The sequence below is a fragment of the Cornus florida genome, unplaced genomic scaffold (assembly GCF_030987335.1).
Source record: "Cornus florida cultivar Cherokee Brave unplaced genomic scaffold, ASM3098733v1 CherokeeBrave_3.0.0_Hap2_Chr05, whole genome shotgun sequence".
Classification (NCBI taxonomy): Eukaryota; Viridiplantae; Streptophyta; class Magnoliopsida; order Cornales; family Cornaceae; genus Cornus; species Cornus florida.
Window position 1 is genome coordinate 95,587,588 of NW_026775575.1, and position 26,064 is coordinate 95,613,651.

Consider the following 26,064-nt stretch of genomic DNA (forward strand, 5'->3'; position numbering starts at 1 on the left):
CACATTATCATATAAAATTCTAAACACCATAGGTCAAATAATCAAATTAAATATGCTTATAAGTAGATTTAAGGGAAAAAATTCACAATGGTTAAAGAAATTGTGGGTTAGAACCCCCTACCTCAACCAATTGAAGAAAGCCCTAAAATGCGAAATTTCTAAAGTGCTCCAAATTAAAAATCGCTCCGATCAAAATGAAGGTTCTGATGAGCTTATCAACCTTGCCTTAAGTGACAAAATCAAATTCTCAAAAGCGAAAGAGAAATCTAAAAAAAAAATTAAATAAATAAATAGTAGAGAAAGGGAGAAACTGACGATGGGAGAGAGAGAGACAGAAGGGTCTCTTAATGACCTTAGGCCATTTACAAAGTTAAAATGGAATGGTGGGTTCCATTGACCCTTTTTAAAATATCATAATATCATTATAACTTTTTTATATATACAATAACATTATACAGCCACACACAATTTGCAAAACAGAGGGCGAGAGTGAATTTCTTGGCTGTGTAAGGCCATTACAGTTGTTATGATATCCAACGGGTCCGACGAAATAAATTTTAAAAAAAGTTCTTTAACATTAATACTCATATACATATTAGCCAATACACAACCACATAATTTAGCATGTAACCACATAATTGTGCATTAAATAAACATGCATGAAATATAATGGACTCATGACACAAATATTGTGTTCAACAACTCCTATAGTGGGTCCTGCTTGAGATTTATCGACTCGAAAAATAGAAAAATGTCGAAATAGTAAACGATACATTTTCAAAAGTCCTGAACTCAAGGAAATGCTCTAATCAACTCTAGGAACTCAACTCTAGGAACTCTCCCGACATATCCAACTATGTACGGCACGTAAAAATGAGACTGATTAAAATTATCTAAAAAATCAAAAAATCCCAGAAAATGGAAAATTGAAAAAATTAGAAATATTACAATATTAGGATAATATTAAATCTTCCATCCGAGAGAAATTGGTTACCTTCGGTGACCTTATAGGAATAGAATTTTCAGCAGATTTGATTTGAGGGGCTAATTTGTTCCTACATTCTTTCCGAGTACAGTAATTACTCTGTCCTATACGGTACCATATGAATAGGGTACTAATTCATAGACAGATCAAAATCAAAACATGTTTGACCTCCTTTTCATTGTAAATACCGATCATGAGCTTTTGAAGAGCAAAAAAACATGCAAAGAATTGGAAAATGAGAAGTCGTTGGGGGTCATTTGCATCCTTCAAACTAAATGCAGCACTAGCAAAACATACCCTACGGGCAGGTTTCAAGATGAGCATCTGTAACACAAAAATCTAGCTGAAAATCTTTTTAACATTTTAATTAGTACTACTAGTGAAGCTGCTTATGCCAAAATACTTTAAAGAAATGTTTAGTGTATGTATGTAGGTATGCCTTCACTGGCAATGTCTTAGTCTCTAGGATGAGAAGTGACGTGATTTTCACATTCTTCTATACACAGTTACACACTCCATAAAGATTCAAGGACATTCATTAGTTCTCACATTAAAATTGAAACCTGCAGTCAATTTGTCAACGAATTCCTGACTAGGGTTAATCCCTCAGATTTTTAGAAAGGTAGGTTCATCTAGACACAAAGTTGAGTTTAATTCTGCACTAAAACAAATTAAAAAAAAAAATCCAACAGTTGAATACGTCAACCCCAACCAAATCTTTTTTTTTTTTTTTTTTCTTGATATACATCATTTCCATCGCACAACAGTATGCAATAGGTGCTACTTCTATCTGGCTTCTATCATCGTTATTGTCAATGCATCTCCAGTATGACTTCTCTCACCACTTGATGTCTCTGCAACAATAGAACTTCTTTCTACAAAGAAACCAGGCTGTTTGGGTTCAGGCAATGGCACCCCCTCATTACCCAACATGAACACTACTGATGACATGGTTGGTCTGTCTTTTGGCAGCTTCTGAATACATAGTAGTCCCACTTGAATACATCTTAGGATTTGAGATTCAATGTATGAATTTTCCAAACATGAATCCACTAATTCCAAGACTCTGTGTTCATTCCACAGCAACCACGCCTATAACAATCACAATCCTCAATTTTAGTAATTCATATATAGGAAGTTAGAGCGAAAAATAAAATAAAATAGAATACATTTCACCACCATACATGTCCCAAAAGCGAATGATAGTGATCAGGATGATGAAATTTTCTGTTCTTCTTGCCACTCACTATCTCCAGTAAAAGCACACCTAAACTAAATACATCAGATTTTACCGAAAATTTGCCATCAATGGCATACTCTGGCGACATGTAACCACTGCAAAAAATTATCATATTTAAGCATATGAAAATGATGAACATGTACTATCTGAAATTTGTTTCCAAAACTTACTATGTTCCGATTACTCGCTTTGTTTTGGCTTCAATTTGATCTATCCCAAAACTTCTTGCTATCCCAAAGTCTGAAATTTTCGGACTTAGTTCTTCATCTAGTAAAATGTTGCTGGCTTTGAGATCCCTATGAATGATTCTTAATCTTGAGTCCTGGTGAAGGTACAGGAGTCCCCTCGATATGCCCATAGCAATTTCAAATCGCTTTTGCCATGGAAGTTCTAGTCTTCTATTCTGATCTGCATGACATTTCCATCCATATAAGTTCTACATCCGTTATCATTTTGAAAATAGGGCAGAGGACTCTGCTGCATAAATACACAAATTACACTATGAAATTGGTCTAATAAGATAAATGGACGAGAACTAGACCAAAAATAAAATAGTCCAAGCTTTTATTTGGCATGTACTCGTATATTAGCATCCTCTCTTCTCCTTCAACATAACAGCCCAACAGCCTAACAAGATTCCGGTGTTGAAGTTTGGAAATCAACATAACTTCATTTTTGAACTCTTGTAGACCTTGTCCAGAATTATTCGAAAGCCTCTTGACTGCTATTTCTTGTCCCGTTGTTAGCTTACCCTACAAGTTTTTGAATAGCAATGTTAAAATCATGGGGTCACTTTTTTTTAGTAGATATCGAACCAAATATTACTTATTTAACCTTATAAACAGGACCAAAACCACCCTCTCCGATCATATTTGTGCAAGAGAAGTTCTTAGTGGCATTTGCAAGAGTGTGCAGATCAAAAACTGGTAACTCAATGTCTTCATTCTGACTTTGCATACCTGCAAAATCAAATATGTCATAGATGCAACAAGATAACTGTCATCATTCAAATAATCGTCTGGCATATACCCTAATGGATCACCCTGATTCTCTTTCCAGAATGGTATGGCATGACACACTTAAATACAGCGGCACCATGATAATCATTTGTTTAAGAAGAAAGAAAAAGAAACTGGTAAAGTAACATGGGAGAACCCGAAATTTTGAAATATTAAAGTTAAAAATATATTATTATCCTTTAAAAAAACAAAAACAAATAAATGGTCTATCACTTTATGAATGTGAAATAAAGAATCCTTTGTTTTATTAACAGAAAATAAAGTGAAATAATGTCACTTAAGTAATGACACCCTTAAATGTCTTTTTAGCAGCATTGATTTGCTTCTTTAATCATTTGCCTACTTCAGTAAATGTCACCTATAGCGGTATTGTTGTCACTCCCAGTGCAAAAACCATATTGGTTCCTATGGTAAATTTCTAGGAGGCTGGGTTAGCTACTTGTTTATTTGTTCTGAGACTCTCATGATGACCATTGATGTCACTAGGACCACAATCTTCTTCAGGTCTTACAAAATAATCTTCACCTAGAAATCTTGTCCTTTTCTAATTATAGTACATATTGTATCTTTCTATAATAATCTAGCAGATTTTAGGAGATTTAATCTCCTTTTCTAATTGGAGAGCTCTTCTACTCTGATAATTAAAATTGAAACACCTGTTGAACCAAAATAAGGCCACCAGTGGGGGGCATGTTGAAGGATCTAAATATTCAACTTACAGACTCTCTAACAGCTTAAACTTTTAGATTAGATGGTGGTCAGCAGATGTTTTCAGGACAAGCAACTACACACGTAACACACCCTTCATGGCAGAACTTCTTTATCTCACACTCATCCTGAAAAAGACATGTAAGCCTAAGGAAAAGGATTATGATTAAGGCACACAAACTGATAGGTCCATTTTAGAGATTATTTGCCGAAAAAAATTTAAAAAAAAAAAAAAAAAACAGTTTGGTGTGATAACTTTATCGATAGTTGATAGCATTCAAAAAGCTTGATTTTGGTACACTTCAGTGTACATGAGACATCAGTTATAACAACCTGCCCTTTAAAATGAGGAGGTACAGAATGAGACCAAGATAAAGTGGCAAAGGAAATAATTTGAAAATCCTGACATTTGATGCCAACAGGACATGAAAAAGAAATAAAATGGAAACTTGGAATCTCACTAAAAAATGGGATTGGATTCGCCTCTGTAAGATCTGTAGTTTTCTTTGCTAAATAGGAAAGGGAAGTAATTTGAGTCTTCTAGATATCTTACCACTCTTCAGCTTTCTCCTCCTCAAGAAATATAAGAGAAAGAACAGGCCTAGTAATACCACTGCTGCAAGTAATAGAGGAATGACTATAATCTTCAATCGTCCCTTTACAGGGGAACTGCTATGCGTCTCTGGACTCTCTGCACAGTCAAAATTTACCACAATGTAAAGCAACTATAATTTAAAGCAGGAAAACTAAGAAATAAAGCAGCAGTAAAAGAAGACACTTTTCAGTAAACGATGGTCTTTAGGAAACTCTTTCTTTCACGGGAGTAATTAATCCTCAAGGCACAACCATTAAGCAAGCATTTTAAGAAGAGTAATTGCAGCAAATTTGATGCAATTAGACTAATCTTAAATAAATTGATATCATTCTTATGGTTTAGGAAACACTTGGCTTAAATAACTTAATAGTATTATTTTTGGTTTAGGACTCACCCCAAATGGAATTAACATCAAAACTGCCAATTTCAGAAGTTCTTCAAGTTTCAGCATTATGGACAATTTCATTTGGCAACTTTGTTGATCACTAATTGTTTTGGCCCTACCACAGCTCAACCTTGAACATAACATGATAGGTGGTCCTAATACTGTGACGACTCAAAATTTCATCATCAGCAGTCAATTTGAGCGAATTCCCTGCTTTTTGCCCCAAAACTGAACATTTTTTCTTGCACTGATAAGGAAAACAACTAGGTGCCTTCAAAGACTTAATGGTGGTAGAAAGTTGGGGGAGGAAAAAAAGGTGAACATAAAAAACTAAGGCCCTGTTTGACCTTTTTTTAGAATGAAAAAGCGATCTTATTAGTAGAGCTGTCATAAAATTGTTATTAGTAAAAAGCATGTTAGGTTAGGTGTACATTTCACAATTAAAATACTTTTTAATTTGTTTGGTAACAATACCGTTTAAAGCGATTCAATTACTAATTTTACAATAATATCCTTTCATATTGAGTTACTATATTTAATAATTATAGTATTTTTTTTTATAAATAAAAGCGCTTTCAAGTGGTTGAAACGCAATCCAAAACAGGCACTAAATCGGTTTCTCACATTTGTGAGAGCTTCTATATGCCTCATTTCTGTTGAAAAGATGGAAACTTTCTTCTTATTTCTACACCAGAATGTAAAGCTACCAACTCATCTACATGTTTGGGGATATATATTTATCAAAAAAAATGTTTTGGGATATATATCATACATACCTAACTCAGAGGAGGCCATTCTTATGTAAATATCTTGCCCAACTTCAGGGACTTCCCTTATATCAATCAGGTCATCAAACCAGAGGAAGCAGCCACTTCCTCCTGCTGTTACGTCTATATTTGCATAGGCCATACAAGTACAGTTTTTCAAACACACCGTCTCACACTCCTTGAGGGTCATGCTCCTATTAAACCAGGAATACCGTGTGTCAGGCAATTTAACACCAGAATACTTGAGAAATCCATTTGATGATGCATTGTGGCAATCCAAGGGTGTTCTTCGAACACACCCACCAGACCAATCTGCTGTGTCCCAATCTTTAGGGTATCTTGGCATAAATTTATCAAGACACCCACATACTGGAGAGTTACCAATGCTGCAGCTACCATAGGCCTGACACAGCCCATAAAAATCACAGTTATCTGCTGGTGTATTCCCGTAAACTGTCCAATCCTGTGTTTTATAATTCCATGTCAACCGTTGTAAATATCCATTCTGAGTCAAAACCAACCGAAAGAAAACTGAGCTATTAATAAGATCATACTCATAATACACCTCCTGCTGATCAAAAACAAAATAGTATTTGTAGATGCTGTTTGGTTTTAAACCCACGGAGCCACTTAAGCGGATACCATTCCATGGTCCAGAACGGTATTGCTCAACTGAACCTTTTAGGAGGACATATTGTGGAAATCCACGAAGATCAAGTCCATGAGAATACTCACCTTTAGAAGGGTCATCACTGGACTTCCATGACCATATACGCCGATCAATTCTGGTTACTAGGTTCTTTCCAAACTTCATGCCTGGCAACACAGTGTCACATGGATAATCAAAACTCTGCCATAGGAAATTCTCATCATTTGTATCTTTGACAACAAGATTACCCGAATCCAAGAGCTGTGCAACTGGGTTCACTGTGTTGTTATTTGATGATGAATTTGAAGACAACCAGAAGATGCTGTTCGTACTATTGACAAGCACGAGAATTCCTCCATCAGCAAGCTTTAAGACACCTCCTCCGGATGTATCGATAAGTGGAGTATCTCTGTTGGCAACCCATACCACAGTCCCATTGGATATTCTCTTGTACCATATTCCCAAGTATCGATTCCTCGAAGTAGTACCTGAGGGACTGAAAAATCCCAGTTCAAATGTTCTATCTGCAGAGACCATGGTTTGCCCATCAGTAAGAGATTGAGTTATACTTATGGTGTCTAATTCTACTGCATCAGAGATTATTTTTAACATGGTAAAAATAGAATACAAGAAAAGATTTATGGTAAAGCCATAATTCTTTGATGATTTACTCATGTTTCACATATGGGGTGTGTGTTTCTTTGTTTTTTATTCGATATTAGTTCAGAAACCCATAAGATAGTTCTTGGGTTGGCCGATGGCAAACAAGAGAAGAGCAAAATCAGAAAGTCCTCAAAGTCTTCCTTTCCTACTTTTTTAAGCTACTAAAATTTAAATATATAAATGTGCAGTTAATTTTTTTTTTTTTTTTTTAACCAAAGTGCAGTTAATTTAGTCATGTAAATTTGGTCAGTTCAATAGTCAACCTAGTATTTCAGTATTAATAGTTAGGGTCAAAGCCAGCCAGCCGGATCTAGGCCTCCTTTTGTGACTCATAACTGACCTTTCAATTGGTGGTCCCGCACCCATTTGATTAATTACCACTCCACTAGTTATATAAGATTGAGATTAACATCTCTTACCGGAAATTTGACTCCATCGAGATCCTTCCATAGTTTTTTAGTCCATAGTTTTATAGTTCATAGATTCATTTGGAGTTCCAAAAATACCTAAACTGAAATTCATTATATTCTTGAATTTGAGTTTCCAAAAAACCAATCCCAACCAATTTAACCAAATCAATTCATTACTTATACAAATATTATATAATATATATATTTGACACAAATTGATTGAAGTATACACTTTGTTAAGTATTATTTACAAGTTATTTATTTATTTTTGTGTTTATTCTGTTCCTTTGAACTGAACTTGTATTAATTACACCTCTTGATGCATTACTAATGAAGGTATACAATTCATTTTCTTTATTTTACACAATCTTTTGTCTAAATGGAGAATAGCTACTTTGAAAAGAAAAAAAAAAACTATTGGACAGTTTAGAAAAGTCCAAATAGTAAAACCAAACCGATCCAAACTTGTTAATTTACGTATTATATATCGATTCGAGGTTAAAAGTCCTCATTGGTTCGGATTAGTTACAATTTTTATGAAACCGTTGGAATTGGATTAGTTTTGGTTTTATGTCTAACCCGAACCAATTCGATCAGTATACAACCCTAAAGGTGAGAGTTCAAGTTCGCATAAAAACAAACATATGTATGAATTTCTTGTCATGAAAATATATATACATGTATATATTACACATGAAGGTCGGAGGGCATCATAAGCACGGCACCGGATTGACAGTTTGGAGGATTTTTTCCATAATTATGAGTGTGATAAATCCTATTCAGATGGCATCAGCCACAAATTGAGCATTGCAGGCAATTCAAACTTTGGTTAATCCTTTCCACAGAGTGCTTTGGTGTAACAAAATCCAAGGTCAAGAATGTCCACATAAACACTACGACATGCAATGAATTTATCACTTACCAAATAAATAAAAAAACCATCTATCAACTGTTCATTTCCCTCGACTTGGGTTAGGAGTATCTTGGCCTTTTTTTTTTTTTTTTGGTTAAAGGAGTATCTTGGCCTTCTGCAACTAATTCTTTGAAATACTGTGGAGGGAAAACTCCCCTCCAATGAGACCCTGACACCTATGCAATAAGAGAAGACACGTGTCCGAACCAAGCCATGGGCCAAGACCCAGAGAAATAGGCCTGGAACTTGAGACTGGACCAAACTAGGTACATAAGCCCAAGCTGGGTTCAAAACCCTTTGACCCAAACCTCTTCAGAGGCCCAATCCTATCCGAAGACGCAAGAAACGGGCTGGAGCTTGTTCCCCAATAAACGGGACCCCTTAGGGCATCACAGGTATAAAAGAGGAAGGGAGAAGAAGAGTCAGCAATGGAAAGATGCATCTAGTAAGGCTGCTGACATTCATTTATTATCATTTCTTTTCTGTCAATATTTTATAGAAACAAAATGTAAGAAATTTTATATACAAGGCAAGAATAGGATAATAAGAAGCAATAGGATGAGCAGTATGCAATGGAATTAGCAAGATGCACAAAGAACAACAATGGTGCTATATGTAAAATTTCTTATCAGTTCCCGGCGAGCTTGTTGCCGGTCGCAAGGTTTGTGGCCAAGTTGAACCAGAATCCTATCAGTTTCCGGCCGGCGAGCTTGTCACCGGTTGCAAATTTTGTCACCAAGTTGAGTCTGCCCTCCGCTCCCTGGATAAAACAGTTGGTGGCTGTCGTGACGCTTTGATTAGGCCGACTACTATACTATAGGCTACTTCTAGCTTCTATAGTGGCCCTTCCTCTTTGTTAAGTAGTTAAGGTTTGGAACCCTTGCAACTATGAGAAGAAAGCCGTTTGCTTGTTGCCCTCCTACTTTCTTTTTTTGAATCAAAGTAGGTCGCGACTGTTGTATTTTAGTCGTTTGGGGGAAGCAAAGCTTCTACGACTGTCTATGTGAGCTATTTAGGGTTAACAGAACACCAATTACCCTTTCCCACAAATTTGAGACCAACAAACCCCAAATTCGAATCTGCTAAAGACTCTAATTGGGTTTGTAAAAGGGCAAGCTATCTAGGGTTTCCAAGCCAGGGGATAATATAAAGTCTTTATTTAGGGTTTCCAAGCCAAGGAATAATATAAAGTCTTTCTTTTGACAAATATTGGCGACCTTTCTAGACATTATAATCATTATAAGAATGAAAAGGAAATGCATTATTAGCAGATTTCTAGATATTATAATCATTATAAGGAAATGCATTATCACACTCCGATACTGTAGCTACAAATTCATAGTGGTCAAAGATACCAGGTTGTTAGGGCATCTCCAATGGACTCTCTGAATTCAAACTCTCCGAATTTGTCACATCAACATTTTTTCATAGTCACCTTAGCATTTTAGAATTTCCAAAATTTAGCTATTGGATGTACTCTGCATTTTCGCTTTCAAAAAATATTAATATTTTAATATTATTTAAATTTTTAATAAATTTTATTTTTAACTTTTTTCTAACAACTATATTTTTAAAACGGCTATATCATAAAAAAAAAAATTTAACAATAGAATATTTATTATTAAAAACGATACGATACGAAACAATACAACAAAAATAAAAAACAATACAATACGACTTGAATTTAAAACATAAAACAACTAGAAAAACAGAACAATCATATGGAATGCTTGAAATAATCCTATGGAAAGCTTGAGTTGCCACGTGCGCGTATAGATGCCAATATTTCATTTTGGCGTTCAATTAGCCATGCTTTCCCGGCTTGTGTTGGCATCGATTCTGGATCTTTTTGAATGATTAACATCTCTTCAACTCTTTATTTATTTTCAATCTCTCTTAGTTTGCTTTGAAGCTCGAGTTGTCTGGTTTTTTCTTTATCTGCTTTGCATGCCTCTCGTGCTATTTAAGCGGCCTCAAGGGTTTTAGATTGTATTTGATAAAGGGCCGTTGCATGATCAAATTTGCTAATGAAATCATTCTGACTTTCAGATTGTCTTTTATCCTTATTTCGCCTCTGCTTCGCTACTTTTCGTCCTTCTGGTTGCTGACATTCTTCAACATCCGTCGGATTATTTTCGCCTGTGTGCGCCGATCCTTCAACCGAACTTGGTGTTGTTGCTGCATTACTTGATGGAGTAGATGGGTGTGAGTGACCAATAGGCTCACTATCATCAATGTGGATTCCACTCCTCTTCTTCGGCTGTTTTTTTTTTTTTTTTTGGATATCAATTCTTTTTGACAATGTAAATGCCACTTATTGTTGCTCTTCAAAATGTTCCAACAACTGTCAAACTTAAATTTGATGTTATTTTGACGAGCAAACAACTCTTTCATTGCTAGCATCTAAAAAATAAAAATCAATAATTATTAGAAGACAAATCTTTAAAATATCTACCAATTAAATTTAATATAATAAATAACTTACCTTGTACTCATTGTCTTGCCCACTAGGGTAATTCCTTTCGATCTGGGTCATGCATCCAGAAAATTTGGTAATCATTTGTTGAATGATGGACCAACGATTCAAGCAGGCGATATGATTTCTTTTAGGTGTACCAGCACCACTAATGTGTTGCTCAAAACTTTCTTGAATTCGGATCCATAACGCTGCCTTTTGTTGGTCTAAACCGATGACCGCATCAGCGCTAATGGCCATCCACGCATAACATAAAGCCTCATCTTCAACTGTGGACCAATTAGGAGGCCGAATAGCCCTTTGCTTTCTGGGAGGTTGGGAATAACTGGATTGTGACACTTCAGTAGGAATGCTGGAAACTTGAGAAGGTTGATGAGATGGAAATTGATATTCATCTCCAACAAATTGAGATTCTTCGCCAACAAATAAGAAGGGAACAAAATTATCATTTGATTGGTTGAATTGGGAATTGTAGTTGTAATATGGTGGTGAAGGATCCATGGAATTAAACTTGAGTAAAAAATATAACTAAAAGATTGAGAAAATGACTTAGTGGTTGTAGTTGTAGGTTGAAAACTAGAGAAAATGGGTTGGATATGAGGTGAATAATAGTAGGGGTTGATGTATTTATAGGGGAAAAATGAAAGGTTTTTTTTTTTTTTATTTTTTTAAATAAATAAATAAATAAATAAATAAATAAATATATATATATATAATGAATTTTTTTCAAAAAAAAAATTCAAAAAATAGGTTTTTGTGCTAAAATAGCCATTAAGGCACTGTTTGGGTCAGCCAAACAGTGCCTAAAACGGCCATATGTCAGTAGGAATATTTTAAAAAGTAATTTTTTTTTTTTTTAGAAAAACACTTTTATCTATTTTTTTTTTAACTTTTTTTTGCCCAAAAAAGGCTTTAAGGCACTGTTTGTGTCAGCCAAACAGTGCCTTAACGGCTCTTTGGTTCAGCTATTTTGAGGAGAAAAAGAAAAACATACCAAAATCAGCCAAAAAAACTAATTTTTTTTCCTTTTTTTTTTTTTTTTTTTTTTTTTTTCCAGCCAAACAGGCCTTCCCAAACAGTGTTCTGGCCAGAATTAAAAAAGAAAAAGAAACCTGTTGTGGCCCACATGTTAGGCCCGTAATTCGCCAAACCAATCTTGGTTTTTAGCTACTTGGATCAAGATTGTTTTAATGGGGCCCATTTTTTAAAGAATCCATTGGAGCAGCTGACTCTTCAAAATTGGCCCAGAATCGCCGAAAATTGCACCATTGGACCTGCTCTTAGGTTTCCAGTGAAGTTACCAATTACAAATGAAATAAAATCAAAACAATTCAAATCAAGACATCACATAATGTGGAGAACCAAAATATTGACATGAAAGGTCTCCTAGGAAGGGGTTAAAATTGTTACAGTTAATTGATTGAGTGAACATAATTCAGGCTTGCTTGATGATGAATGTGATAACTCGAATTTTTTTTAGATTTTAATTTATAATTTTATTTTTTATTTTTTATTATTGTTATTATGATTATTACTATTTATATAAAAAGAGGGTGTAGTTGTTATTTTTATATTTATGCTTTGTCGTCAACTAACTTCAATGATCATAGGCTCAAGGAAGTGAGAAGCTAGGCGAAAGAAGAGATCCAACTAACGTGAGCATGTGGCTTAATGTTATCCACCAAGTTTGGTATAATGGTGATGGGTTATTGCGGGTCCCAAAAGAGTATTAATGGGATTTGGTTTTGTTATATATATATATATATATATTATTTGATTTTTTTTTTTTTTTTTTTTGATGACGAAGAAGGGCTTCCAGCCAAAGAGAGAATGAAGTGGAGATTGAAAAGGTGATGATGTAACTCGCGGGTCTCACTTGATGATATTTGATGGGTTAAATTTGAGTGTTGCATTTGTATATTATATTTGTTTGTATGTATATATATATATTTATGTGGTCAGATGGTGAAAGGTGGCTACCGAGAATGGGGAAGAGAAAAAAAAAAAAAAAAAAATTGTAATGATGAGTGGTGGGACCCGATGGAAGATTTTTTGACCAAAATTTCTTTTGTTTTGGTTCTTCACGCGGGTTCTGATAGAGTAAGAAAAGAGAGAGCAAGTCAGTTTAATGGAAAAGGAGAGAGAAAAAGTTGATTTGGTGGCGGGTCTCATTGATTGATTTTTTGGGCAACTTTTTTTGGCTTTGATTTTTCTTCACGTGGGCTGCTGATGTTGCTTATTGAATTTGATGAAATGATGTCAATGGAGGCGTATGGTGTACACTAATATGATATTTGTTGAGTGTCAGTGGATTATTGCCTATATAATTATGGTGTCTGCATTGTGACCTTGTGAGCATGGAGAGAGAGAGAGAGAGAGCCGAGTTTGCAGAGATGTCGAAAGCTTGCAGTGGAGGCCGGAAGTTTGATGCTCTGATGATCCGGTGAGGAAATAATTCTTTTTCAGTGTAGGGTTCTTTATCCTTTGAATGGCTTGGAGTGGTTTTGCTTCAATGGTTTTGATTAAATGTTTTAATTAAATGCATATGTATTTTGTTTATATACTCATATGACTATGCATATTTTGTGAAGCTGTTTTATTAAACCTCTATGAAATTCTTGTTATGGTTTTTCCTAACGGGACTTTTTGTCTCATCACCCTCTAGTTTCAGGTACCGAAGATGTACGGGGATTGGGGATTGCTAGATTTGGGCTTAGGCTAAAGAGTTGGCGTTCCAAGATTTATTTTATTTATTTGGAGAATTTTTATGTATATTTGAGGAAATTGATTTTGTAAAAAGAGGGCATTTTTTTTTTTGTTCCTGGGTGTATTTTGATGTATTTTGATTAGAATAAATTGAGGAATTTATTAGAATTTTCGGGTCATGACAAAAATGGTATTAGAGCATTTTATTAGAAAATTCAGGGCATGACAAAATAGTATCAGAGCTGTACCCAGCCGGAAGTGTGAGTGTAATGATGATGTAGACGGGTGTGAGTGGGCAAGTGTGTGGTACTGGTCAACTACCACTCGTAGCCAGGTGTGTGTGGGCGGATGGCATTCACTGGCAGATACTGGGATGGTTGGTTGGTGTGGTTGGGCAGGTAGCCTAGGTTTGTTATTGTTTGTTTTTAGTGGGCGGGTAACGCATCGATTAGCTACCACAACGGTTACGGAGTGTGTGGATGGGTGACTAGCACTGGCAGCGACAACAACGTCCTACATATCACGGTATCTCACACCGCCTAGGGTAAGGATTTATGGATTTGGTTTTGGTGGTTATTGGTGTTCTCGGGTATGCAATGACTATTGGATCTGAATTTTGGGAACAAAATTCTTTTTAAGTGGTGGAGATTGTAATAACTCGAATTTTTTTTAGATTTTAATTTATAATTTTATTTTCTTATTATTATTGTTATTATTATTATTATTATTTTTATTTTTTTTAAAAAAAAAGGGTGTAGTCGTTGTTATTTTTATATTTATGCTTTGTGGTCAAGAGAAAGGAACGTGAGCAGGTGGCTTAATGTTGTCCACCAAGTTTGGTATAATGGTGATGGGTTATTGCGGGTCCCAAAAGAGTATTAATGGGATATGGTTTTGGTATATATATATATATATACACACACACACATTATTTGTTTTTTTTTTTTAATGAAGAAGGGCTTTCAGCCGAATAGAGAATGAAGTGGAGATTGAAAAGGTGATGATGTAACTTGCGGGTCCTACTTGATGGTATTTGATGGGTTAAATTTGAGTGTTGCATTTGTATATTATATTTGTATGTATGTGTATATATATATATATATATATATATATATATATATATATTTATATGAATAGCTTCAGTTGGAGTAATGGGTTTGATTTTATTGTATTTATATATATTATATTATATTATATTATGTGATCAGATGGTGAAAGGTTGCTGTCGAGAATGGGGAAAAGAAAAAAAAAAAATTGTAATGATGGGTGGTGGGACCCGATGGAAGATTTTTTGGCCAAAATTTCTTTTGTTTTGGTTCCTTCACATGGGTTCTGATAAAGAAAGAAATTAGAGAGCAAGTCAGTTTAATGGAAAATGAGAGAGAAAAAGTTGATTTGGTGGCGGGTCTTGCTGATTGATTTTTTGGGCAACTTTTCTTGGCTTTAATTTTTCTTCACGTGGGCTGCTGATGTTAGGCTGATGTTGCTTATTGAATCTAATGAAATGATGTCGATGGAGGCGCGTGGTGTACACTAACGTGATATTTGTTGAGTGTCGGTGGATTATTGCCTATATAATTATGGTGTCAGCATTGTGACCTTGTGAGCATGGAGAGAGAAAGAGAGAGAGAGAGAGCCGAGTTTGCAGAGATGCCGAGAACTTGCAGAGGAGGTCGGAAGTTTGATGCTCCGATGGTCTAGTGAGGAAATAATTCTTTTTCAGTGTAGGGTTCTCTATACCTTGAATGGCTTGGAGTGGTTTTGATTCAATGGCTTTGATTAAATATTTTAATTAAATGTATATGTATTTTGTTTATATACTCACATGACTATATATATTTTGTGAAGCTGTTTTATTAAACCTCTATGAAATTCTTGTTATGGTTTTTCCTATTGGGACTTTTTGTCTCACCACCCTTCAGTTTCAAGTACCGAAGATGTACAGGGAATGGGGATTGCTAGATTTGGGCTTAGGCTGAAGAGTTGGCGTTGCAAGATTTATTTTATTTATTTGGAGAATTTTTATGTATATTTGAGAAAATTGATTTTGTATAAAGAGGGCATTTTTTTTTTTTTTTTTATTTTGTTCCTAGGTGTATTTTTATTTAAATAAATTGAGGAATTTATTAGAATTTTCGGGTCATGACAATGAATCTGCTAAAGGAAACTTTCTTCCAGTGTAAAATCCAGGCTCTTTCAGTTGAGGCAATGCAATCTCACTACCCAACATTAGCACCACAGATGACATGCTGGGTCTGTCCTCTGGACTTTGTTACACGCATAACAGACCGATGTGGATTGATTTAAATGCTTCAATAAAATTACACGAGTGCACTATCGATGCATCAATCAATTCCAGAGGCTTGCCTTCTTTATAAAGTCTCCATGCCTAGACAATTGCCACTCATTTTGTCAGTAATTATTGAATCAATGCACTGAAATATCTACTAACACTTAATGTCCCAGGAGGTCGAGGCTGTGGTTTGGATGAGAAAATCCTCTGATTTTGCTCCCACTAACTATCTAAAGCACCAATTGTTGGAAATGGCATTAGAAAACGTAAACTTTGGAAGGATTTTTAAAAGATTCCGCTAAGAATTTTTTGTGAATCTATTGATGAGCGCGTTCCTCTCTGCGAGGAGATGAACGTGGTATATTTATTTTCTCAAATCCGTTTCTGGGTGAATGAGAAATTGGCTCCAAAGTAAGTGATTTATAAAGCCTAAATGGGTGTGAATAAAGTGGGAAATGCTTGTCCCACATCAAAAAAGTAGCAAAGCAACCTTGAGTATATATATGTCTAGTATGGGATTTGGGTTTGGGCCCAAGGGCACCCAAGTTTTTAAGAGGAGGAGGACCTAGGCTAGCCTGGATCCGAACCAACTACCACACACGCGCGCGCCGCCCGCCCAACCCGACCCAGTCCGGGGCGGGGCTTAATTGTAAAATGGGTTTAACCTTTTTACACAAAGTTGGACTGGGCCTGTGTGGTTGAAATTTAAGTGGGCTTGCGGGTGGAGCACACTGGGCTGGGCTGAATTAATGGCCGAAGTTTGCTTGCTGGGCTGGATCAGAATTCAAAACCATAAAACAGTTTTTGTTTGAACCAAGGGTTGCACCTTTTGAACCTAAATCAGTTTTGGCTTTCTAATGTCTCATTGGTCCACAATGGTTGCATCCATTCGGAATATGGGTGCACCCATTTGGAATAGGCACCATTAAGCCTATAAATAGCCCTCCTTGGATTCATTTCTTTTAAACCAAATTCAGAACAAAATCTTCTCTCTTCTGAATTTACTTCTCCCTCTTTTTCTTTTATAATCTGTTTGGGTTCGACCCTAACTAATTGGGTTCGAACCTTAGTCACTCACTTCGAGTCCGAATCCGAGTCTGAGAGTACTTCACCGAGCTGGTTCGCCTATTCTGTAACGACCCACTCCACCACATGGTATGATATTGTCCGCTTTGGGCCTGAGCCTGCACGGTTTTGCTCTTGGGCTTCACCCCAAAAGGCCTCATACCAATTGGAGATGATGCACTTACATATAAGCACTTCACCTTTCCTTTACCCAGGCGATGTGGGACTTGCTGACAGTGTCTTTTGCACCCGCCCACGGCACACCCGCCCACAAGGTCATCACAATCCACCCCCCTTGGAGGCCCGACGTCCCCGTCGGCACACTTCCGGCTGGGTCAGGCTCGATACCATTTGTAACGACCCGCTCCACCACATGGTATGATATTGTCCGCTTTGGGCCTGAGCCCACACGGTTTTGCTCTTGGGTTTCACCCCAAAAGGCCTCATACCAATTGGAGGTGACACACTTACATATAAGTACTTCACCTTTCCTCTACCCAGGCGATGTGGGACTGTGCGCCCATAGCTCGCCAGTGTGGTAGCCTGACAGTATCTCTCGCACCCGCCCAAGGCACACCCGCCCACAAGGTCATCACAATCCACCCCCCTTGGAGGCCCGACGTCCTCGTCGGCACACTTCCGGCTGGGTCAGGCTCTGATACCATTTGTAACGACCCGCTCCACCACATGGTATGATATTGTCCGCTTTGGGCCTAAGCCCGCACGGTTTTGCTCTTGGGTTTCACCCCAAAAGGCCTCATACCAATTGGAGGTGACACACTTACATATAAGCACTTCACCTTTCCTCTACCCAGGCGATGTAGGACTGTGCACCCATAACTCGCCAGTGTGGTAGCCTGATAGTGTCTCTCGCACCCGCCCACGGCACACCCGCCCACAAGGTCATCACAATAACTGTGATACCCCTCGGATTCGAGACACGGGTTGATCAAGTCCGACCCGAGTCCAAGGGATATCAAATAATTAATATGTTAAAATGAACACGGAATACAAAATGATTAAAGAAATAATATAATGAGCGGAAAGAAACTAAAATAAATCCTCAAATATAACTATTTAAATCTTGACAATCCAAACTCCATAAGTTTACAACTCGGAAATCCATCTCTAGTGGACCCCTAATAAAACCCCAAAATGCATGGAAGTAAAATTGAAGATAAAATCCAAATATAATATCTGGAAAGAAGTCCTACGTTGTCGGTAGAATAGAAATCTGTATTTACTCTGCACGAACAAACTCTAACCTTGGAACTGATGAGTACCTGAAAAATATAAGGGTGGGTCAGGCCCACATGCAAGTCCTGATCTACTACAATCCAAACAGGAATCTGATACGCAGATACATACTAGAAAGACTCAACAATATCTAGGGTAGTCCATATATGTATAAGTACACACTATAGGACGCTCACTAGTCCAAAAAGGTCTGTCTCAGCCTGAATAGAGATACCATGCAAATCGCACATACTGTGGTCATGTGTATCTAGACCTACCAGGGAACAACATCTCTGTCCAGCTATCCATCCTAGGCAATATACACACCCTAACCATGGTCCTGAGACTCAAGCTCATACCATGGCCCATATAATAAATATATAAAGTCCGTACTCCTAATACAAAATATCATCCATCTGTATAGTGGTCTGATATATGTATAACAAATCCATCCTGAAACCATGGTAGGTCATTCAATTTATTTGATTGACATGACATAAGTAGGTGATGGACTTAACCTTTATGATTAATCCATACCTTAATCCAATTTGGGTAGGACTTAGTGTTTTGAGCTAATCCATTCCCAATATGACACCGTCCCATACCGGTTCATATACATCCATTTAAGTAGGACTTAACCTTTGTATGGTTAATCCAATTCCTTCCAAATTAGGTAGGACTTAGTGTTTGTACTAATCCATACCTAGTATGCCACCGTCCCATACCGGTGCATACAATCCTCCAGTTCTATAGTTAATAACACAGCATAAACATGTATCAACTAATTTCCAAAAGAAACATAAATATAGTTTAACATATTTACAACCAATTTATGCATCCAATATACCATTTAAATATCACATTATAGTGCTTTATATATATATGAAAAGACTGTACATGTAGTTCCTCCAGTTAATATAGTTGACGGAACAGTAATAAATACCAATCCACCATACTTCAAGATTTGCATATAAACAGTTTAACATGTGTACAACACATTAATCATCCTACATAAGGTTTAGAAATCCCTTTCCAGTCCCATTTTATTAAGTAAGACTGAAACCTACCACTCCTCCTGCACAACCATATTTGATGCAATAGTTGATAAATTTAAAACATCCATTAATTCCATTTAAGCATACTTAATCTTCTAGATAGATAAACATATGCTTATAACATAGTTGAACATGCTTGACAAATTTAAACATGCAAAAGAACCCAAAACTTTGCTCAAAGCAGTAAACAGTTTACAAAGATTTCAAAGATAACTTCACATATGCAGTTTCTTCGTTTAACCTTAGGTTGCTTCAAGGTTCAACACAATACCATTAACAATACTTCCAACCATTTTTACATCTTTGGAACTATTATACAACCCAATTTTACCCACTGAAACAACCCAGTCATCTTCCCATAGGTCCAGAAATAACCCAAAATCACGCAGAAGCAAGAAAAGAAGCTGGAGTCGCCTCCCTTCTTGGTGGAGCCGGCTCCTCCCTTATTGGAGCCGGCTCTACCCTTGTAGAGCCGGCTCCAATCCCTTATGGAGCCGGCTCTCACACCCCTAGAGCCGGCTCCCTCCTTTGGTGAGCCGGCTCTCCTCCTTTGAGAGCCCTAATTCCTTCTCTGGTTGTCTTCCTCGCCTCCGGCTAAGTTCAAAACCTATTTAGTATTTTAAAACCTTGTTCCAGTGTTTATACACTATCCTAGATTATATGAGAAACCCCCCAACATGCATCAATAATCCCAATTAACCAAGCTTGAACCCAAGACACAGCATGCATCAGTTCGCAGTTCTTTAAAAATTTGCACAGTTTGATTCACGAGATTTATTTCCGTTTGAACATGCATACAAGATAAATTTAATCATTAATCTGTTTTTAATCTTGGTTTAATCCTTAGAGTCTTTCTAAGCCTGTACAGAACACAGATTAAAGGGATAGAGTGGAAACAGAACTTGCCTTCAGTTTCAGACTGTGGAACTGCAGACCTCTGTCAACTCCGGCAACGATGGTTGTCTTAACTCCCTCTGCTGCTCCTAATTCAATCCCCAACCTTCTCCTTGAATTCTTCCTTCAATCCCCAAAGGTTCTCTCTGAAACTCTCTATTTTTTCCCTCTCTGAAAACCTGATACGTGAATGCAGGTTGTGTGATGTTTGTTTGCTCAACCCTAAACCCACATGAAGAAATATATTTATAGGCTTAATTCTCCAATCCTAATCTGTATATAGCTAGAGCCCTAATGCAAACCCTTAGTCGGCCCATGCAATTGTCCAAGTTACAATACACGGCGACTTAATACAACCTAGGTCGGCTACAGTAACTCCAACCCTAACTGACATATACGCAAATCAACTTAATTATATAATTTAACGTTTAAATAACTTCCACAGAAATATAATCCTAATCTAAAATAAATTAACATTTAACTTAACCCAATTCAAAATAATCCAATAACAAAAACAATAATATTAATAAAAGAAAATAATTAATTCAAATAAAAGGACAAACAAGCAGATAATCAATTATCAAACAAATAATCCAATAAAATGACACATAATAAAATAAAATGCAACTAAATACAATAATTAAATTCCAGAACTGTCCTTTTTAAAATTAGGGGTATTACATATTCCATTAGTTTGAAGTGCTACTACCAATCGAAGAAAAGTCGTTGTATCCTGGGAGATAGACGCCGAAGAGTGCGTTAGCACCGTAGCGAAGCGTATCTGTCTTAAGGCTATAGAATTAAATTCTAGCCTCGCCTTTAACAGGTTCTTTTATTTTATAGTTTTATTTTCTTGATATTAAACTATATAAATATATATAGATTATTATAATAAATATTATATTTACAAATAATATTTAAATAAATTATACTATAGTATATGATACATATTTGCTCAACACCAATACACCAAAGCTATACACATTAGATTTTATTGAGAATAATCCATTCATTACATACTCAGGGGACATGTAGCCGCTACAAGAAATCAATTAATAATAATAATAATAAAGAAATTAGTTTCTGAGCAATAAAAGTAGCACATTCAACATATTCGAAGTTCTTACTATGTTTCAACCACTCTAGTTGTATTTGCTTCCATTTCATCACCTCCAAAACTTCTAGCCATGCCAAAGTCTGAAATTTAGGGGTTCATATTGTTATCTAGTAAAACATTGCCAGCCTTGAGATCTCTACGGATAATTCTGAGTCTGGAATCTTGATAAAGATAGAGACGTCCCCGAGCAATCCCATTGATACTGTTGTAGCGCTTAGACTAATCCAGTAACATGTTTTGTTTTTTATCTGCCCAATTTTTCCATCCATTTAATTCATGTTGCTGTTTAGTTGGATTCATGAACCTAAATGAAAACTACTTTTCTAAATTCACAAATCACAACCATGGATAAAATCCTTGGGAGCAAGTTCAAGCAGTTGCTCTTGTTACAATGAAGATAAAAGTATCACGTTTCCTATCTTCAACGGGGATGGATGTGGAACTTGACCTTTCTCCCAAGGCTTTTGATAAAATCACCCGCCTAAATGGGGATTTTGTACCATGCATAATGAAAGTAACTTGACAGGACATTTATGAAAAAATAATAAGAATAAACTTGATAGGACTAAGTTTAGAATATTAAGACTATCAAAATTTACAGAAGGCTAAATACATCAAGGTTTTCGAGTGAAACAAACAGAAAATGAAGCAATCCATCCTTTTGTTGGGCAAGTATTCATAGATCAACATCCTTTCATCATCTTGAATGCAACAACCTAGAAGCTTCATAAGGTTTCGGCGCTGAAGTTTGGAAATACATAGAACTTCATTTTTGCATTCAAGTCCTTGTGAATTCTTTGAAAGCCTCTTTACAGCTATTTCTTGTCCCTCTTCTAACACGCCCTGACAATGATCATTCTGAGAGTTCCATTATACCTTTTTTGTTCCCCTGACATTTCAGTGCACTATTCTATGTGGAGATTGTCCCTAATAGGTATATTAAGACAATTAGTTAATATTTCATAACAACAGAGTCACAGCCGTGGAATAACCCAAACCATGTGACCAAAGTGGTGTATTTGGAGTACTGTCTTAGTGTCTTTGCAGGACTATTTTATGTATAACCAGAAGGCAAATCATTTCCGCATTTCAGCACACACTATGGCTAGTGACCGGACTTTGCCGCACTACCGTCAAGTTTAAGTGCGTGTGGATTTTAAGGCGAGGGCCAAGAGTTTTACATTTATAAAAGCCACTACTACCTTCACTAAAAATATAGCAAGAGTGAGTAGGGATCGTCCCAAGGGATTGTGAGGATCGAACAAGGTCGTGGAATCGCTATTAGGGCTAGTAGGTTGAGTGATCGAACAATTGGTTGGTTGGTTGATTAGAGAGCAACTAAATTAAACTAAGTGATAACAAAAGAATGCAATTAAGAGTAAGTAAGAGAGAGAGAGATCTCGGGGTTTAGAGATCACCACCAAGCAATGCATTTCTATACCGTTGACAAGTGACTAATGAGGGCAAATGGTGTGTTGCAATATTGAAGTGTGTGTGTTTGGTTGATTCAACAAGCAAGGATGACTAGTTAAGCATGTATTGTTTAAACAACATGTGAAAGGCACAATATATCTAAGTAATGAAGCATATATTGTCTAAAAAACATGTGAAAGGCACAATAGATCAAAACAATTCATTAATCCTTTCATTAAGCTCACAATCCAAATACAACACAAGGTTAGAGACATATGCTTCTTGTATTCAAAAGCTTGGATCATCAAACAACAAGCATATATTGTCCTCCCATTTAACACTACACTACATCTACACTACTAGTATGAAAATAAACTAGGGGAGAGGCACAATCCATCAAGGAATAAGTATGAACCATCAAGAAAATCACAAGAGCATTCTTTTAAGCACAATGTCTTGACAATCTCTAAATCTATAGCATCAATACATATAGACATGCATCAATAACACAAGAAATAGAGGCAAACACATGAACATCTATTCTAGCATATATAGACACATTGATAAAATGAAATGATCAATTGGAAGCATTAAACCACATAAATCATTGAATAAACAAGATTTATATATATCAAAGTGTCAAAACATTAATTACAACACTAATCCCTCAATAATACACAAGATTAAGATATATAAAGCATGCTTGGGGCTAACTCTAGCCCCAAGAGGATGTCTAGCCACTCATGGTGATGTTGCTCCAACCCTCAAGGGCTAACTCCATGGTTGAAATCTGCTCCTTGTTGATGAAGGACTCTAATGGTGTTTCTAGCCTCCTCCTCTTCTAAGCTTACTCTCCAAGAGATGATATGAAAATGATATTAGCTCCTTTTGTAAAAAGCAATCCTTATCCTTATATAGGTAGGTCAAAATGACACCCAAAATGAGTTGGGGTCATGCACACAATATTCCCTAATGATTAGATAAAGGACAACTTTCAATGAGATGGAAATTTAACTTTTTCACACTGGAGGAAGTTCGATCGATCGAACCTTAGACTTGGATCGATCGAACAGGCTAAGATCTATCGAACTTAGGCTGGATCGATCCAACTGGTTGAGCTTTTTGGGAAAAGACAAATCTGAGATATTTTGGGAGATATTTTTGGGAAAAGGACAAAAGTGGTTAGAGGGTGGTACAACTGTGGATAGGATCAATCATTTGAATAAGGACAAAAGTGTTCGATCGATCGAAGGGTGTTGTTGGATCGATCGAACTTTTAGACTTTATGCTTTTGGGCCAAGGCTTAGATCTATCTTGAAGTGCTGAGATCGATCATTGTTCGATCGATCGAACCTTGAACTTGGATCGATCGAACTTTGCTGCCTCCCACCTTTGGCTTCATTTGCTTCCTTCTTTATCCACTTTGCTCCTTTCTTTGTTTAATCCCAGAATTGCTTTAATTAAGCTCTTATTTGGCTGAGTTAGCTTATTTTCGGGGTAAGTGCCTGAAAATGGAAATAATACGAAATCAATCTAAAACGGTAAAGTAAGATAGATAAAGTTACTAGAACGCCTAAGCTTAAGGAGTTTAAATACGCACTTTTCAGCGCTCATCACACCCCCAAACTTAAATATTGCTAGTTCCTAGCAATGAACTAGAAAGTAAAGGAATAAAATGAACAACTATACAACTATGAGCTAGAAAACAATAAATGGAAAACGCCATTTTCGTAGGGAACATGATTGCACTTAGCATATGCAACAAGCCTTTTAAACCCCTAAGTTACCCCTAGTGGACGAGTGAAGTCTCGTGAGGGTTTCCAGAAATGGTACCCACAAACATTAAGCTCATTCTTTCAAAAGAGGCACCAATATTGCAAACAAGCATTGGGAGAAAACTACCTCAAGTATGCAATTTTTCAAACATTTCTAAGCAATCTCCCAAAATTTCAACATCAAGCAAGCAAATATGGTCATCCACACATCAAGAAAATGATCATGCAAATCAAAACAACTCTAGAATCCTTTTGAGTGGACCGGTATCAAATGTGTTGCTATCTTAGCCAACTAAAGAATTAATCACATCCTTACCCTCAAACTAGCACACAAATCTAGTACCGATCATCAAGACAAAAAGTGGACCTTTTATTAAAGCTTTATTGTTCTAGATGCGCTTAATCTTTCACTCATATATATATATATATATATATATTATTTTATAGGATCAAAGATGGAAGCATGGTGCAATGTGTTGATCTATTAAGCTTTCTAGCGATTCATGAGGTCGAGTGTTAGGTCAATGACTCCTAAACCAGACGGCTTTAAGGCATTAGGCGTTCAAACACCCCTATAGACTTACAAGCTCAAATCAACTAAGCTAAAAATCAAGATAATAACCACCTAATCATTTCCCACTTCTCACCTTTTGGGAGAAGTCCTCATTTTTTATTGCGTTTGCAACTTTTTTTTTTTTTTTTTTTAATAAACAAGATCAATTATTAACCTAGAGTTTGGGCCCTCCACCTTTCGGTACGAGAAATTCAGTGCTTGATGAGGCTAAAATCCCGGCTACATAGTGAAAAGGGGTTGTTATCCACCTTTATCAAGAATGAAAGCTTTCAATGCATACGTGTTCAATTGGGATATAACTAATTCAATAATCAACAAAGCATGTACCCCATAAATGAATGCTAGTGTGCGTCGGTGCTAGTGTAGAATCCTAGAATGAATCTCAAAGTAATCACAAAATTAAGATGATGTGGACCACAAGTGCAAGCAAGATATCAATCTTTCGAAAAATTTACTCCTAAATGGCATTCATAAGGCATACAAGGAGTATTGGACTCTCAAGTCAAGCAATTTTTAAATTTTAAGCAATATAGTCCTCAAAAGATCAAAATCGTAGCTAGATATGGACCAATTATAGAAATATCCTTCAAATACACAAGTCTTGCTCAAGATTTTGAATTTAAAACTAACACTGTAAAGCACCATTCCCCCCAAACTTAAATGGCACAATATCCTTAATGTGCAAGAGAACAAGGGAAAGAGTATACCAGTGCAACTAAGCAAGAATGATCGGGACTGAAGTATCCGAAGTGGGTGGCATGCCCCCCCCCAAACTTGGGATGAACTGTGGTCCTGAAAATTGGCACTTGGATAAACTCATCAGATAACAAAATGGGATAGTCAGTGCACAGTGGACATGCAAGTGTAAATGGGATAAACTGATAAATAGATGAGAGAGGTATAAGGGTGGTCCTGAAAATTGGGTAGCACTCTCTCACTGAAGTCACTGTGATGCACCTGATGGAGTCAAACATACAGATATGAGAATATAATCATATGACATCCATAGCAAAAATAGATATATAAAATAGATAAAGTGCAGGTACAACTAATATATCAAAGCCGACAGACTGGCTGTAAAAATAATAGTACTGTACAGTGACAAAAATAAAGTATCAATAGGAGA

At 36.4% G+C, this 26,064-nt stretch overlaps 2 protein-coding genes and 1 pseudogene across 5 annotated transcripts; all 3 read right to left on the reverse strand.

Annotated features, from left to right (window-relative positions):
* Positions 1-1,519: 1,519 nt before the first annotated feature.
* On the reverse strand, positions 1,520-9,525 carry LOC132307763 (G-type lectin S-receptor-like serine/threonine-protein kinase At4g27290). 4 transcript variants are annotated; one of them, XM_059805616.1, is made up of 9 exons: positions 6,597-6,611; positions 6,435-6,515; positions 5,709-6,204; positions 4,506-4,643; positions 3,060-3,184; positions 2,767-2,977; positions 2,396-2,633; positions 2,170-2,320; positions 1,520-2,077 (listed from the first exon to the last, which is right to left on the reverse strand). In XM_059805616.1, the coding sequence occupies exons 2-9, from the start codon at positions 6,447-6,449 to the stop codon at positions 1,772-1,774; spliced, it is 1,680 nt and encodes a 559-aa protein (XP_059661599.1). In that variant the 5' UTR covers positions 6,450-6,515; positions 6,597-6,611; the 3' UTR covers positions 1,520-1,771. The 4 variants fall into 4 exon arrangements, with proteins under 4 accessions (XP_059661599.1, XP_059661598.1, XP_059661600.1 ...); XM_059805615.1 differs by having other exon boundaries at positions 5,709-6,515; positions 6,597-9,525; XM_059805617.1 differs by lacking the exon at positions 6,597-6,611 and having other exon boundaries at positions 5,709-6,162.
* A 772-nt stretch (positions 9,526-10,297) lies between these two features.
* LOC132309773 (glutathione S-transferase T3-like) lies at positions 10,298-11,311 on the reverse strand. Its single transcript, XM_059808054.1, has 2 exons — positions 10,820-11,311; positions 10,298-10,594 (listed from the first exon to the last, which is right to left on the reverse strand). The coding sequence occupies exons 1-2, from the start codon at positions 11,309-11,311 to the stop codon at positions 10,298-10,300; spliced, it is 789 nt and encodes a 262-aa protein (XP_059664037.1).
* An 810-nt stretch (positions 11,312-12,121) lies between these two features.
* The window catches only part of LOC132309774 (G-type lectin S-receptor-like serine/threonine-protein kinase At4g27290), a 37,693-nt pseudogene continuing 23,750 nt past the window's right edge, over positions 12,122-26,064 (reverse strand).

What these genes read in the sequence shown, in the direction of transcription:
- LOC132309773 (XM_059808054.1), bottom strand. Translation starts at nt 11,311, where the DNA reads ATGGATCCTTCACCACCATATTACAACTACAATTCCCAATTCAACCAA. An exon ending in GGCAAGACAATGAGTACAAG is followed by an intron (nt 10,595 to 10,819) that starts GTAAGTTATTTA and finishes AAAAAAAAACAG; the next exon opens with CCGAAGAAGAGGAGTGGAAT.
- LOC132307763 (XM_059805613.1), bottom strand. Translation starts at nt 7,023, where the DNA reads ATGAGTAAATCATCAAAGAATTATGGCTTTACCATAAATCTTTTCTTG. An exon ending in AATGGCCTCCTCTGAGTTAG is followed by an intron (nt 4,644 to 5,708) that starts GTATGTATGATA and finishes TTGACTGTGCAG; the next exon opens with AGAGTCCAGAGACGCATAGC. An exon ending in GTTTTGGTCCTGTTTATAAG is followed by an intron (nt 2,978 to 3,059) that starts GTTAAATAAGTA and finishes AAAAACTTGTAG; the next exon opens with GGTAAGCTAACAACGGGACA.